This window comes from Crocodylus siamensis, chromosome 1, assembly GCF_052110815.1.
Source record: "Crocodylus siamensis isolate JL-2025a chromosome 1, ASM5211081v1, whole genome shotgun sequence".
Classification (NCBI taxonomy): domain Eukaryota; kingdom Metazoa; phylum Chordata; order Crocodylia; family Crocodylidae; genus Crocodylus; species Crocodylus siamensis.
Window position 1 is genome coordinate 162200495 of NC_143395.1, and position 15861 is coordinate 162216355.

General features: G+C 40.7%; 1 protein-coding gene across 1 annotated transcript in view; it reads left to right on the forward strand.

Annotated features, from left to right (window-relative positions):
- The window catches only part of LCLAT1 (lysocardiolipin acyltransferase 1), a 242612-nt gene that overhangs the window by 100074 nt on the left and 126677 nt on the right, over nucleotides 1–15861 (forward strand). Inside the window, exon 4 of the mRNA XM_090047279.1 lies at nucleotides 2521–2719. Within this exon, the coding sequence (XP_089903405.1) occupies nucleotides 2521–2719 (199 nt within the window). The remainder of the gene's footprint in view (nucleotides 1–2520; nucleotides 2720–15861) is intronic.

Consider the following 15861-nt stretch of genomic DNA (forward strand, 5'->3'; position numbering starts at 1 on the left):
ATACTTACCCTACTGCACAATCCCTCTGCCACAGCAGGGTGGCAGCTTGGCTTTGACTTTGCCCTAAGCTCAGAGGCCAGGGCTGCAGCAACCACTTGCCTCTGCCGGTACTCAATTCCAAGAGCACCAGCTTTTTTTTTGCTTTTTTCCCTTCCATGTTGATTGGGGGGGAGGAGTGGGGGAACCTTCTCTTGGATTCGAGTAAATATGGTAGGTCTGTTTAATTTTTCTGAAGTAAAATATTTACCGTGGTTGTTACAGCCTCATCACTTCTAGCACATCCATGTCAGCTGTGGAAGGATTAATACCTTTTAAAGCATAGAACATTGATTCTACTTTCTCTACCTGCATTTGGACTTCTCCATATGCAGCTTGAAATTGCTAATTCTTTCCACCATTAGTACAAAACTAATTAAATTAGGAAGGAAATAAAAAAGTAACATTTTAAGGAAAAATGACAATGTGGTCACTTTTTCATCTGTCACAGCCAAGTACATATTTGAACTTCACTTCTTTGGTAGTACTGTTTGAAGATTGACACTCTGATTACCTCCCAGATCACCAAACAGGACACTAAATTTCCTTTTGATGGCAGAAGAGGATAGGTTCTTAAGTGCTTTATAATTTTCCTATTGAATACCTGTTTTGATGCAAAAGTTGTCATTGGAACTTGGAATGTTTTTATTTTAGGTATTTTGATAAGTTTGAAACCTAGCAGTTGGTAATAGTAACAGCAGTAGCTAAAAGTGATAGCTAAAATAAGTACTTGTGACAGGTAATGATTTTTCCGTTGTTTCTTACAGTTTCTGCTTTCCTAGTAATCCAGAGGCAGCTCTTGATTAGTTAAAGAAATAGGTTTGTTTCTTGATTTATGGGTAAACTTTTCAGTGTATTAGCCCCATTTTTCAAAAAGTGCGTGTTAGGCTTAGGGCTGTTGAAGGATGGCAGTTCTGTTTCATGGCAACTTTTGCAATCTAGAAATCTGGTTTCATTCCATATTGAAATCAGCTCCTTATTGGAAGTAAATAAAAACCTTTTGAATGCTTTTGCCCAAGCAGCATGCCTGAATTGAAATGTGAGCTTTTAGATCCAGGAAATGGGTCTATGTCTGTCCTGCCTCTGGGCTGGGTTGAGAGAGACTCAGATCATAAGTCTTTGTTTTACCTGTGTCACCTGATTTTCTTTAGCTATGGCATACTCCATAGTAAAAACATTATTTATTGAAAGCTCATTGTCAGTGACTTTTGTGTTACGTTGTTCAGGGAGGTGCATGGCATTACTGTGATCCTCTGGGGTATTCTCAGAACCTCTTGGCAGTTATAGTGACACTCAAAATACAAATCACATTTTTCTAAAGCAGGGCCAGGCAAAGTCTGGCCTCTGGGCCAGGTTGGGCCCATGGCAGTGTCCATTTCCCAGCAGTCCCTGCCCATATTTCTGTGGAGACCCCAGAAGCAGCAGCAGCGTGACAACGTGAGGCCAAGGTTTCCCTGGAGACCACCCCACCAGTGCTGGCAAGGTACATGGCTGGGATCTGCTCCAGGGCTGGGGCTGGGATTCTGCAGCAGTGACAGCATGGTCTGGAGCTGGGGCAGAGCTGCGATCCATTGCTCGCATGCCCTGGATCTGGGATGGGGAAAGGGGATGCCTGTGGGCAGTGGCTCACAGCACTGCCCTGGCTCTGAACCATGCTGTCACTGCTGCAAGATTCCAGCCCCATCCGCAGAGCAGCTCCCCACCCAGCCACGTGCCCTGCCAGTGCTGCTGGGGCCTGTCTCTGGTCCTGTACTGTCAGGATGCTGCCGCTATTAGGGTCTCCATGGAAACTGACTGCAGTGATGTGAGCAGGGGCTGCTGGGAAATGGAGTCTGGCTCGTGGCCAGATCTGCCACTTTGCCCACCCCGTTGTAAAGAAGGGTAGTTATAATGTTGGGGAACATCACAGCACTGATTCTGACTTACACAGATATATGCCACTCTGTTACAAAGTGCATTCAAGTTTTGTTTGGGATTTCCCATCCTCAAGCCTCTGTTTTTCTATTTTTACTACTAGCTAACTGTGGGGATGAGAGTGAAGCATTGCATTACACTGTTAGGAGATCATGCTCCAGAAGTTATCTGCCCTAGTGATTTTGGCCACTGGACTACTTGCAGGACACCTGAGGCAATTTCCCTTTTGCCCTACCATCCTGTAAACCTTGCTGAGCCATATTCAGAGTCTGCATTTTGATTCTTGTAAGATAGTGGGCAAATTCTCATCTTACATCCAGATCAACAAACAACATTTGGTTGAGAGGTGCTGAAATTCACTGTATTCATCTCTTGACTTGGGGGGAAATGGCTGAGTCCTGTATATGTGGCTGGACTTCTGGTAAGAAGAAAACAGTTAAGGGAAGTTCATTTTCCTAATGAAGTTGTGGACATTTAAGTGAAATCATTTAAAACTTATTTCTGTTATTGATGGGCTAAAGCTTTTATTTTTCCTGAGGGTAAATGATAATGCTATAACCTTTCTTGTAGGCTTTGCTGGAGATGGTATTCGGTGCAAAGGTGGTTATAACAGGTGATGGGTTCATTCCTGGAGAAAGAAGCGTCATCATCATGAACCATCGGACAAGAATGGACTGGATGTTCTTATGGAATTGTCTGCTGCGATACAGCTACCTCAGACTAGAAAAAATCTGTCTCAAATCCAGTCTCAAAAGTGTTCCAGGATTTGGTAGGTCATTTACACTTTTAACCAGAAAAAGAACAGTTGTGAAAACACTCTCCTGTTCCCCCAACGCTGCTCAAGCATCATCAAGTGACTTAAGTTCAAGATCTGCTTCATTGTTAAGGAAACAGGATTTTCTCATTTTGTTCAAGTATATTTGTTAGGTGCCTTTGCTTATTATCTAACATATGCAAACCAAGAAGACTTTGTCTTTTAAAAAATTTGTCTAGACAACTGAGAACTTAAGGTTCTTTTTAATAGCTGTAGTGTCAAACTGAGCTCATGTGATAGCAGTACACTGTACAGGATATGAAATAGTTAGCATTTACAGTGATAAAGGCCAGAAGCTGGTCTAGGTTGTAGAAATTTAGAGAAACTTGCTTCAAATAAGCCAAGAACTTGTCATACAAGTAGTCTCAGAATAAATATGTAGATTTAACTGAAATAAAAATATTTCTTTGCATTTTATCTTCTACATTTGACATCTTACACAAAACCATGTTGTACAAGAAATGTATCAACTCCTTGAAGTCCAAAAAGTAACCTGATCTTATTGCTTCCTGCTTTTCGTCCATTGGTCTGAGCAGACAAGTTTTGTTAGGAATTGGTGTAGTTCTGGTGCTCTGAACAGTAGGAGGAGATCTCATTGTTGTGCCATATCAATATACTTGAAAAAATAATAGTTTAAATAAGAGTAGTGAAAGTGGCAAGAGAAATTTATGCATGTTTTCCAGTAACGCTCACTTGATGCAAATGACATATAACTTTTTAAGTTGCAAAAAGTCAGGAAATGTTGGTGTGGATGCATTTTATACCCTTGTAAAGCAATGCAGATTATTTTGATGCTTTTCATAACTTGAAAACATACTTTATGAGTTTTTAATAAAAATATTCAGACTTTTCTTTTAGATGCCACCTGCAAATGTTTTTCTAAGGAATTTTAGAAAATTCCTATAGATACAGTATACTTGAATCCCAAGGTTACTCTCCTCTTTAAGTACTGTATGTTACTAAAATGAGTTATAGCATGTTGTGTGTTAGCATTTGTTTGTCAAAATTAAAATTCCCTAACTATGTTTTAAAGGCCAGACCCTTGAAGTTAGAAGTATTTGTGCCTTTTCAGGATTTGGCCATAACATATATGTTGGTGAATAAAAGTTAGTGACAGGTATTAGAAAGTTTTGCGACTGACTTTTTTTTCTCCAGTCCACTCCACAGTGCACAAAGACTTCATAATCTAAAAGTATTCTTCAAAACAGACAGTAGTGGGACTTTGTGTCTATTGCAATCTAAAGAGGAGTAATTTTCTTTTTAAATATTCAGAAGTTAGTAGCTTAGTAACCAATGCAGGAGAATTTAGTTGGACTACATCCAGTGTTTAATGGCCTTAAAACAGTGCATGCTATGATTTTATGCTGCCACAGTATTTACATCTACTAGAGCCTCTAAAGAAACTGTTAGGTGCTTTGAAATCATATAATTTACAGCGGATCCTCTGTAACTGTTTTTCTTTCTCTTCTATTCTGCTCTAAGCAGAAGCTAAACTATTGTAACTTTAAATCAGTGGTTCTCAACCTTTTTGGACTTGAAGCACCCTGCCATAACTCTTGTGAATTGTGATGCAACTTGTATATTACAGTGCTTATCTCCTTACAGAGGGGATGTGCAGTGGGAAAGGAGGTTGGGATATAGCCAAAGGAAGACATGTCTAAGCCTGTTGTCTGCTTATCTCGTGGCAGCCTTCAGAGGATCTGGTGACACCCCAGGATGCTGTGGCACCCAGGTTGACAGTCAGTGCTTCAAACTGGTTTCATTCAAATTTAAAGTTACAGCGGTTTAGCTCTAATATACCGTTTATTGGAGCAAATAGATTAAATGGTTGTACTGACTGATGTAAGGGGTAAGGAGAGAGATGACTTGAGAACCAGCGTCATATCAGTCTAATGGTAAGTCCTTTCCATAGCCAGTGAAGTCTGTAGGATCCACATAGAAATAAAGGGCTTCCCGTGTGTAGTCAACCTAAGCTTAAGTGTTTGAATCCTGCAAAAATATATGGAGTATTTACTGCCGACACATGGAGCTAATAAAAATCAGTCTGCTTACAACAGTGATATAAGGTTTTAAAGAACTAAGGGCTGACATTGAGTAGTTCTTCTGGAGAACCAAGCAGATTTATATTATGCAGAATTTATAGTGTTTGTGTATATAATATGTTCAAGGGTCCAAATGGCATCTATCTAAGAGAATTTTTTTCTTTGATAGTTATGCTGCCCTCCACAAAAAGGTCTAAAACAGCTTACAGTAACAATCTTTAAAAATGGGTAATAAAACAATAGTAAAACTTGCCGTCAGTTCTGTTCATTTAATAAACAATTGGTCATTTAAATGATTTTTTTCCCCCCAGTATTCATTGTAGTTTGCAGGCCTTGTGTGTTATATGAGCTAGCATTTAAGCCAGCTAACCCAGGTACAAAAAAAAATTGTCAGGGCAGCATGGAGCTCAGCTTCAGTACTTTGCTCTATTTCTTGACAAGGTAAATTAAGACATGCTGAGCTATATATTGCCATAACTAGACTGCTTTGCAATGTAGATGTACCTTTCAATGGTGTTCATATACTTTAGTCATCCAGCTACTTATCAATTTGAAGTTTTCAGTGCAATTTGGAAAAGTTACTGTTTTGTGAGATAAATATATAAGACCAGAAATAAAAAGGATACATTTGTATGACTGTTTAGAGACAAACTAGTGGGTAAAAACGATGGTTGTAACAGGATGCTGTCAGTTTTGTGATCTGTTGGTGTTGCTTGTGCAACAGACTGGCTGGCTATATCTGAATAGAAGGGCCACTAATATTACTTGCTTAGTACAGTTGGGTGAATAATGGCTGAGGTGAAAAAAGGGGGTGAGGACAGGGAGAAAATTCAGTTCAAGATAACCAAAACAAAATTTAGAGGTATTTTAGGGAAATAAAAGTTGCTTTATTATTTTAGATTTTAAAAAATTAGATTAGTTTTTAAGTGAAAAATGTGACTTTTGTAAATTTAAACAGCACATTTTCCATTTAAAAAGTGCTTGAAATATGCTTTGACACCTTCAAAACTTCCACCAGCTCATTTTTCCTGGAGATGATTTGCTTGGTTTACCAAACCCAAACTGTTTCAATCCTCCTCAAAAACACCATTTTTAGTTGCATTTATTTGTTGAAAAAAAAATTGCTCCCATTACTGAGGTACTTTGAGATGGTAGGAAAAAATATTCTATGTGAAGTCGGCTAGAGAAGGAGGAGCAACTGAAAGGTGAGATTTATGGATCAAATGAAGTTACTTGCATGGAAGATTTCTACATGAAACCCAGTAAACATTGACAGCTGCTGGAGGCTTAATGCAGAGGGCTGCGACTTAATACAGAGGGCTGAGTATTAGAGGAGAGAAAATGGAAGGCAGTGAAAGGAATTCACATCTCTTGTAAATCCTTCACTTGACTTTCTACTTCAGGTTTCTAAATGCATGTCAGGACTGCAAAGATATATTCAATAAATCTTGTTGTGCCAAGTCACAGTAGAAAATGGTGGCCAGATTGAATTCACGTTTATCCTATGTGACAGAAAAGAACATCGCAACTTTTAACCTATGTCTCTGCCATGTAATGGGAAAGTGTTTAGTTGATATTGATAGCTAAAGGAAGAAGTTGAGCATCTTGATTTTGTTTCAAAAAACTTTTGTCCATCTTTATAAGCGTTTAGTATTTCAGTGCCTCCTAAAAGTTGCAAGGAAAACAACTTGAAAATCCATTGAACACTTTTTCAGTTTCTTAGGTTTAAGGACTCGCACACTGGTTGTGTTAGCAGATGATATTTTATTGTAGGGGTCATGCAGAACTTTGAAATTTAAATTTTTTCTCTTATAGTGCCTTTTAGTTCACTCTCTTCAGATTAGTATATTGATATGCACTGCTTGTATTTAATTAAAAGTAAACAAGCATAGAACTGCTGATTATATTAAAGATAATTGTTATATTAAATTTTTGGGAAACTACATGAAGATCAATTCAAACTAACATACAGTATGAAGTTATACTTTAACTGTTACACTGGAGTAACTCTTGAGTTCTTTACAAACATTCAGCTTCATAATATAATTGTACCTAAGCTATCCCGGTTTATAGAGCGAGAAAATAAGTCCCAGAGAACTGAATTCTCTGCAAATCATACAACAAATTAGGCCAAAAGTTAAAAATGGAACCCAGGGGTCCTAGCTCTCATCTAATGCACTCTTTGTGCTTGAGATTACATTAGAATTTTAAAATGTAATATATTGCAGAATAAATGTTTGGAAATGAGAGGAATAAAAGCATCTGAAACGTTAAAATGTAACAATTACATAATGCAGTTACTTTCTATTTAAGAAATTATGACTCATGTCACTAGTAGACAACGACTCATTAGGAGTTTTGGGGAACTTAGGCAGAGCTTCAGTTATTAATTTGGAGCACTCTAATGTACTAAGAAATTTTGAATTGACTAAATGTAAGTTTGTCTTCCTGGGACTATGTTTGGTTTAATAAATAGTGAATGAATGAATGAAAGTTTCCAAATTGTAATAGTATATTTCAGTGATCTGAGTTTCAGAAATATTACTGCAGTACTTCAGTGCAACTTGCCAGAGGTAGAGTCCCCATTTTCACTTTGTTGTTCAGCTGTTGTTACAGTTTCTCTTAAGTCATCAAAAGCTGCTCTGGCATTTTCTACAGTGGCAGAGTTGAGAATTTCTAACAGCACTGAATGAATCCAGCACAGTAAATTAACGTAGTAGGATTCTTCTAGCCTTTTCTCTTCCTAGTACATGTGTATATATATATATAGGATTCAAAACAAGCATTTCTCAACCCGTGGGTCATGACCTGAAAGTGGGCCACAAGAATAGATGAAAGGGTCTTGAACAAACTTTAACAAATGGATCTTTAAAAACACTTTAAAAACAGATTATCCTTTAAAGGAGAAAAGTGTGGGAAACCACAGGTTTCTCCTTGCAGACTGTCAGTTCCAGCCTGCCAGGGGCTGCTTGGGGCTGAGGGGAGCAGAAGTATGATCACTCAGGCAAGGGGGTCACCATGTGCATCTACTCATGTATGTGGCAGCCAGGCACCATGGAGAGCAGTTCCTGGAGCTCCCTGCAGGTAAGTCTATTGGGGGGAGGTGAGAGGGGACATAGATTGTATGTCTGAGGTGTGGGAGGGGCACAGGTGATGCTGCCTGCCACCCCAGCTCCTCTCCAGGGTAGAATTGTGGCCTGAGGGAAGTGGTGGCAGTGGCTGGACCATGGTGGCAGAGTAGAGCTGTGGTCTGGTGCATAAGCAGCTGGCAGTGGGACATGGTGAGGCCAAACGGCACTTTTCCCTGTGTCCTCCTCCCTGTCCGTTACACCTTGCGCTGCTGGCGGCGTGACTGGTGTAGGGGTTCTGGCAGCAGTGGGTCTCACTGCCCTCCCAAGCCAAGTCCTGTTCGCTGGGCTGTGGAGGCGGCTCCTGCCCATGCCAGTTCAGCTAGCCTGAAGCCCCATGCCTACTGTGGGTGCACAAATCTGGGGAGGGGGCACATGCCCCCCATGCCCAGCTCATACACCCATACCCTGCCCTACACACTTGGGGCTGAGGGCAGGGGGGAGCAGGCTGGGAGCGAGGTGCACCAGCAGGGCCAGGGGACTATCTTCTACTTAAACTGTTAACTTGGTTGGGACTGGCCATCATTGTTTACAAATGGGTCCTGGTACAAAAAAGGTTGAGTGTCGCTATTCTAAACAATTCTCAGCAAAGATTGAATAGCAGAAACAGTAATAGAGCAGGATCTCCTATCAGACTTCTTTTCAAACAGAATTCTGCAGAATATATACTGTAGTTCACTTGCTGTTTAACAAGATTTTGCAAATAATTGGGAATAAACTATAGCATCAAATAAATCCAAAGAATGATTTGAATATTTTTCCCCCTCTTCATTTGCCACTTCTCAAAACTCCTGTCTCTGTAAGAATTCATGAGGTTTTCCAGGAAATAAAAATGTTATCTTCGTGTGCAGCAGCCCCTTTGTTTTCAGCATTTTCATACCAATGTAATAGTGGAGGGAAGGGGCTGCAGCAGTACAGTACCAGGATTTTAGGGAAATGTTTAATACTGTGCTTCAAGCCTTCCTTGAAAAAATACATTATAATTGGTTGTCACATAATTGCTGTTATGTGAATCAAACTGTCTGGAGTGCCATAACCAAAACAGGATGGTATCAGTGTGTGATGGGAGGTTTCCAAAGGCTGCTGAATGGAGGAATATTGGGCCTAGGTTCATTTAATGCCTTTATCAAGGAGGTGGAAAAGGTAAATGGCACATTAATTAAATTCACAGATATGAAATAAGGTGGTACTTCAAACACCACTGATGATGGACTTATGACATATTTGCTCCTTTCATGTTAATGGAAAAACAGCACTGATGATGGACTTATCTCATACCACGTCCTTTCATGTTAATGGAAAAACACAAGTTAATGTTTGAAGAAAAAAATCATCAGACATATGGAGATTAAGAGGAAGGTACAGAGGAATTAATTATTATTATTTTTCATAGTCTTGCAAGACATTTTTTTTTTCCTTTTCACAAAACCCTTCCTGATGCATCAAAGACAAAATAGGTAGAACAAAGCAGGGGGAAGGTAGAGTGTGAGGTAATAGGATGCTGGTTGGAGGAGAGTAAGTAGAACTGTTGAACTGAGAAATGAAGAGCAAAAACCACTATGAATGGTTTGTTGCAAATTGTAATTGCTGTACTTGGATATTATATTGAATGTAATACTATAACAATGGAAGAGCTATTCAGTAACCAACTGGGTGATAACTGCCTAATATTGCTACTGCCACTGTTTTGTTACTGTTTTATTGTTTATCAATATATTTGTTTCAATGACTCCTTAAGGCATGTGCCTGGACTGGGGCCTAAATGCTGTATGAATTAGATTTGATCTATTTCTAGAAAAAGGCCTAGTTTACACTAGAAAATGTACTGCTTTAATTCTACTGATAAAGGTAGAAATGAGTACATGTACACCCAGTGTGGATAGTTATATTGGTGTGTAACTGCTCGTACAATACTGATGAGTTCCATACTGGAATGGGAATGACGACACCAATAGAACATACCTTGATGTTGGTAAAACTGCCTCCATGTTACAGCATTTACCAGTGTAACTACCATTGGTTTAAAAAAATCACAGCTCTAATCCAACTTCATTAGCAAGTTAGTTTTCAAGAGTAGTTCAGGTCTTGGATGTCTCTGCTACAGTAAAATAGGCTGAAATGAGAGTACTGAGGAATGGCGACATGTTCTATGTTCTAGCAATTCAGTTACAAGCTGCCAGACTTAATTACTTCAGAGTTATTACATCGTGAAAGAATTTTGGGAGTGCAGACTGCAAAATAGGTTCTGAAATATGGAGTATTGTGCAGTATTTGTTTACAACAAAGGAGATTCCCTTACTCATTTTCTTTGCAGATTTGTTAGTGGTATCAGCATCACTGTTTAAGGGTGGTGGTCCTTATCAAAGTCGCAACATCAGTGAATGAATCTGGCTATCTTTAGAATAGAATAGCTGCCTCCTTGGCAAATAAATAAGCTATTAATGATAGTAGTTGAAACCATGTATTGATGAGTCTCTCAGAGGAATGAAAATTGACCTCAACTAGATGCTTTTAATGACATGCTTTGGTATGGGAAGTATGACAGTATGGGAAGGGAACTACAAAAACAGTATTAACAGTTGAATGTGGTTATTGTTAAACACTTTGGATAGGTATAGACATTCAAAAATCCTGAGGTGGAATTAATCTAAGTTGCATGGTTTTCTGTAAGCAGTGCAGTTTAGATTGATAGTAAACAAAATACACATTTGCACTTTAGTGTGTGTGTGGGGTGGGGGGAAGGCAAATCCTTGACTGGGTTCCACCATTTTTAAACCAGTCTGTGTGCTGAACTTCTGTTCTGTTACAGGTATAGACAAGTTTCCAATCACTTATACCTAAAAAAATGTAATGTCTGTACCTGGCCTCTGCTTGCTGAAGCAAATCAGGAATAATTCATGTAAAGACAAGTTATAAAAAGACTATGAGAATAGATTGAGTGTTACTTATTTATTTGTGTGTGTGTCTGTGTGTGTGTGTGCATGCGTGAAGCTTGCCTGAGTTTTATATAGCAGAGTTGAAATAATATCTTGATGCAGTCTTAGATGATTGTATCTGTAGAATACAGAGTGTACAAAATGGAAAAGACAAAGGAATTACTACTCTCCATTTAAAAACCAAACTGTGTATAAAATACATCACATAAACCATAAAATGAACATAACCATCAGTATACTTTAAAAATAATTATACTTGAAGTTTAAAAATGTACTATACTGCTAGAAAAGTAGAAGTGATGCAAAGCGTCTTGGCTTATGCATTTTATCTTTCAACTAATTATCCCATTGCTTTAATAAGTTATCATTTAGGAAGTCAAATGATAGCTGTTCAGTTCATTATATATCTATTAATAACACATTAGAGATGAGCATGGTAAGTGTTCACCATGACTAGAAACTGAGTTACAAAGATCAGTACAAAAAGCATTTCTTAAATTATTTTTCTACTTAGAAACATATAAACCATTACATTAAGATTTTTTAAAATTGGATTTGATTAAGGCACTTAGACTTGATGCTAATCAGAAGAAATAGTTAATGGTTGTTTTGAAATTTTTTTTCAAACTTTTTTTAACTTTCTTATTATAATGATGAGAGATTGAAGTGAAAACAGAGATCTCTGTCTTCCTGACTCAAAAATTATTTTTGAGCTGTTAGCACTCTTCTGTTTTAAAGATACTGTTCTTTAAAGTGGTAAGTATAAAGCTATTAAAGTTTATTTGGGATGACCTTAAATCAAGGGTATTGATAGTTCTGTTACACTTGCCTTGCTAATGTTTGTGATGGAACACATTACATAAGTAAAAGTTTTAATGAACATGGGTGCGATTCGTATTTTGTGCATATTATGCACAGAAATCAGGCATTTCCAGGTGATGAGTCCCACACTGTCAGCACAATTGTAGCAATGTTGTATAAAAAGTCCTGATCACAGCCTGATCCTGTTCAAACGTAAGTAGGTGATGTTCCTCCCCCCCCGCCCCCACAAAAGTGCTCCAAATTAGGAAGCAATAAATGTGACAAACAATAAAAAGGAAAATGGAGGGAAAAGAGGAGGAAACAGTAATATCCCATGCTGTTATGGGAGTTATCCATGTTAATTTTGTGCATAGGCTGGTAGTTCAGAATAATTTATTTATGGAGGATTTTTATTTTATCTCAATATCATTAGCTATCCAAACTATTCCACACCTGTGTCCTGTAGATCTCATAACAGACCTGACCTTTGAGGATTTGAAAAGGAGTATTGTGCTTTACGGATTCTTTTGTTTTTTTTAGAACTTTCCTCCAAGTTGTCCCTTTTACAAATGGAAAGTATAGAGACATTCAAGGGACAAATGGACCAATAGCACAAGGGTGGCATGATAGAACAGCGATGTGGAGGGAGACAGGCAGCGTGTTAAGGGTAACAAACCAAGTAATTGGGAAATGACAGAATTGAAAGAGCCTTGAAGGTAAGGATAAGCAGCTCTGATTTGCCAGGGCATAGTTTTCTGGGGTGTTCCAGGATTCTTCTTTTGTAGCTCATGGTTTGCTTCTCCACTGTGGAGTCTTTCAGCCCAGCTTGTCTTTCCTGACCTTGGCTTCTCCACATAGGCAGATCCAGAACTTTTTAAAAGGGAAGTGCTGGAGCAGCAACCACTGCTGTAGATGTGGGTGCATGCCTCCCCCACAACCTCCTCCTTCTCCTCCTGTGTTGGGGGGAAGGGGAACAGACCACACTGCAAAAGTAGCAGCTGGGGATCTTTACGTGCTTGCCTCAAGTAAGTATCCCACCCCCACTTCTGGCACCCTTTCCCTTCTCCTCTGTGCTCTGCAGCATCTCCCCTCTCCTGCTCTCTTATTCCATGCCTTCCCTTTCTACTGACACGTTTGGGCACATGGAGACCAGCCCACTGCTACTTCTGTCCTGGTCACTCCTGTACGTTTCAGCAGGACCACGGGGACTGGCTGCATCAAGAGCTGGGCTTGAATGGGGACAGCAGCAGTGGCAAACAGGTTTCCCTCTCCCTGAGCCTGCTCTCAGGTTGGTGGGAAACACATGATGGGTTTGGGCCCCAGGAACCTGCCCACTGCTGCCACTATCCCTGGCTCCCTGCACAACCTGTATGGAGCAGGACAGGAGTGGCAGGAAAGGGAGGGGAAATGGGAAGTGCGGGGTGGAGAAGGTCTGCTGAGCATGGAGGGGAAGGAACGGTGCTCAGCAGAATGAATTCGTACTGCTTTGGGGACTTAAAAAATCCCCCGACTCCTGCTCCTGCAGCATGGTCCAAAAAGGTGCACACAACCACACCACTTCACCTGCTCTGGATCTGCCCTTGCTTATCCTGAGTGAAAACAGGTACCTGTTTTTGGATTTTAGTTTATCGATTTTAGTTTTTCAAGAGAGAGCTGTTTTCATTCTGGAGGAACTGCAGCATTGGTAGGCTGCATCCCAACCTTGCTAGGCTGTGAATGTCAAATATTTCACAGATTGTCTTGATGTATATTGTGTTCTGTCAACAGGTATGTCAGGGAAAGCCTCTTGTATCTGTAAGCAGTCATAAAATGTAATGGTACATGAGGACCACAAGCAATGGTTTGTGAGACAGATCACTTCACAGACCTATGTGGGCAGCTGTTGATGTTGAGATCCGAATTAAGAAGCTCTAGGACTATCTAGTCTGCTGAACACTGGTTCTGGGTCTAAGATATGAATGTTGACTAGTGGGAAGGGATTGTGCTGCAGATCTAGGATATCCAACAGTAACAAGAGAGCTGCAGCATAAACCATTCCTGGAAATCTACTTTGAGCTGACTCCAAAGCTTCAGTGGCAATCCAATGACATGAAACTTCCCACAGTGCATCCATGTTCTTTGACTGGAAGCTTTCTGTATGGTACTTCTCTGTCCTCTACAGATAAGTTTGGCAGTAATAAATTTACCATTGGAACTATTGTACAGGCTTCTGTTGCTATCAAAATGATACTGTCACCATGTATTGATGAGATTTGCAAACCGACAAGGGATTGTGAACAGTTTTGTATATATGGAGTGCCCCAGCTGTAGTGGAACAATTGATGGAGCCTATATTCCCATTTTTTCTTCCCCTGCTCTCGCCATCATGAGTTTTCTGCTCTGCTGCAAGACCTCAAAGACCACAGGTTCAGTAGTAACATTTGTCTTAGAAACGACCAGGAAATTTTTAATTTATTTTCAAAGCAGCAATTCCTGCTGCTTTTCTGTTAAAGTACAGGGAGCAGTTTGCTAGGGCTGTGAAGTGCATTGTTATGAGCAGGTTGAGCATCCCTCCATTCATCTTTGGGGTCTATTAGGGCTCTGCAAAAATGCTATATTTCATTTTGGTTTCCATTTCGGATTGGGCCGTTTTGGAGGACAGTGATTTATTTTGACGTTTCAGATCACTGTTCTGTTTTGATCTGGCTGAATCTGTTTTAGAGTTTCAGTGCTGTTTCAGCACTGATTTGGAGATTCGGATCAGCTGGGCAGAGGCAGGCACAGCCAGGTGGCTGAAGTTTCTCCCGCGGCTCCTCCAGCTGTGTCTGCTTTTGCTCCAGCACGGGGAGCTACAGGAGAAGCACCCATGGCTCCCCTGCCTGGCTCCATCCCCTGCCCAGCCCCAGCTTCCCAGCACTTTAAAAGGAGGGCTGCAGAGCTGTGCTGGACTCTTCCCGGGGGGTGTGGGCCCCCAGATCTGCGCGCAGGATGACAGCAGGCTGCCATCCCTCCTCCAGAGCACTGGGATTGGAAGGGACCTCAGGGACTGATCAAAGACACGGGCCAGCTACAGATGTCTATGTCAGAGCAGCCCTTACCCTCCTCTTCCCCCTTCTGCTTCTTAATTTCTGTTTTCCCACAAGCCCACCTCTGAAACATCCCAAACATTTCCAAAATGTTTCAGATGGTTTGGTTTCCAAGATGTTTTGGAGCATTCTGTTTCAGTTCGGATTTGGTGTTTTGGGCACTGAAACAGGCCAAAATTCCTCCAAAATGGAACGGCTGCCAAAAGTTTGCACAGCCCTACTGTCTGTTCTCTCTTGCCATGCTAAGAAATCTTACATTTACTAGCTGGATAGCAGAGAAAAACTGTTCACTGAAGTAGCTTCAGGTAGAAAGAGCCTTTGGGAAACTAAAATGCAGGAGGCAGGTGTTTGGTATAGATTCACAGATGTAGGGTCGGAAGGGACCTAAGTAGATCTTTAAGTCCGACCCCCTGCCTGAGCAGGAGAGAACGCTGGGCTCATTTGACTTCATATGGAAGTTGGTTCCAGATCCTAGCCGCCCTGACTGTCAAGTAGGTATGGGGCTGGAGACTGGTGAAATGTACTTGCCTAGGATCTTAGGCTGCTAACAGACGTTAGGAGAAAAACCAAAACCGCGTTTTACCAGACGCAGCAGCGCATTAGTTCAACCTGGCTCTTCAGCATCTCTATAGATTGGGCACTTGAGCAGGGCTTTTTGGTTCAATCAGCTATTACATAAAAGTGCCAGTAAAGCCCTGCTGAAGCTCACGATCTATACAGAAGTTGGGTGAGCTGGATACAACTAATGCCTCTGCCTCTTCTGGGCATGTGCAGGGCTCAGTGCAGGTGTGCTCTGAATTTAAAGTGCCTTTTTTTTTTTTTTTAACATCTGCAAGCAGCCATTATTGTCTGCTGTGTTCTGAAAAACATCAGCAAGAGTAAGGAGGAGGGCCTTGGCAATGGCTGGGAGCTGGAAAGACTGGAACAATGTCTTAAGCACTAGAGCACTAGTGGACTCCGCTTGCCAGGGTCACCTTGTCCCAAGTTCTTGTGCTTCTGCTTTGTGAGAGAGCCTGAGAGAGCCTGGTGGTTCAAGTCCATTTGTTGTGTCCCGTGTGAGGGGGGAGACCTTTGCACAGCTGTGGGTTTGCCAGCTGAAACTGTACCCTCCTTCTGCTTTAAAGG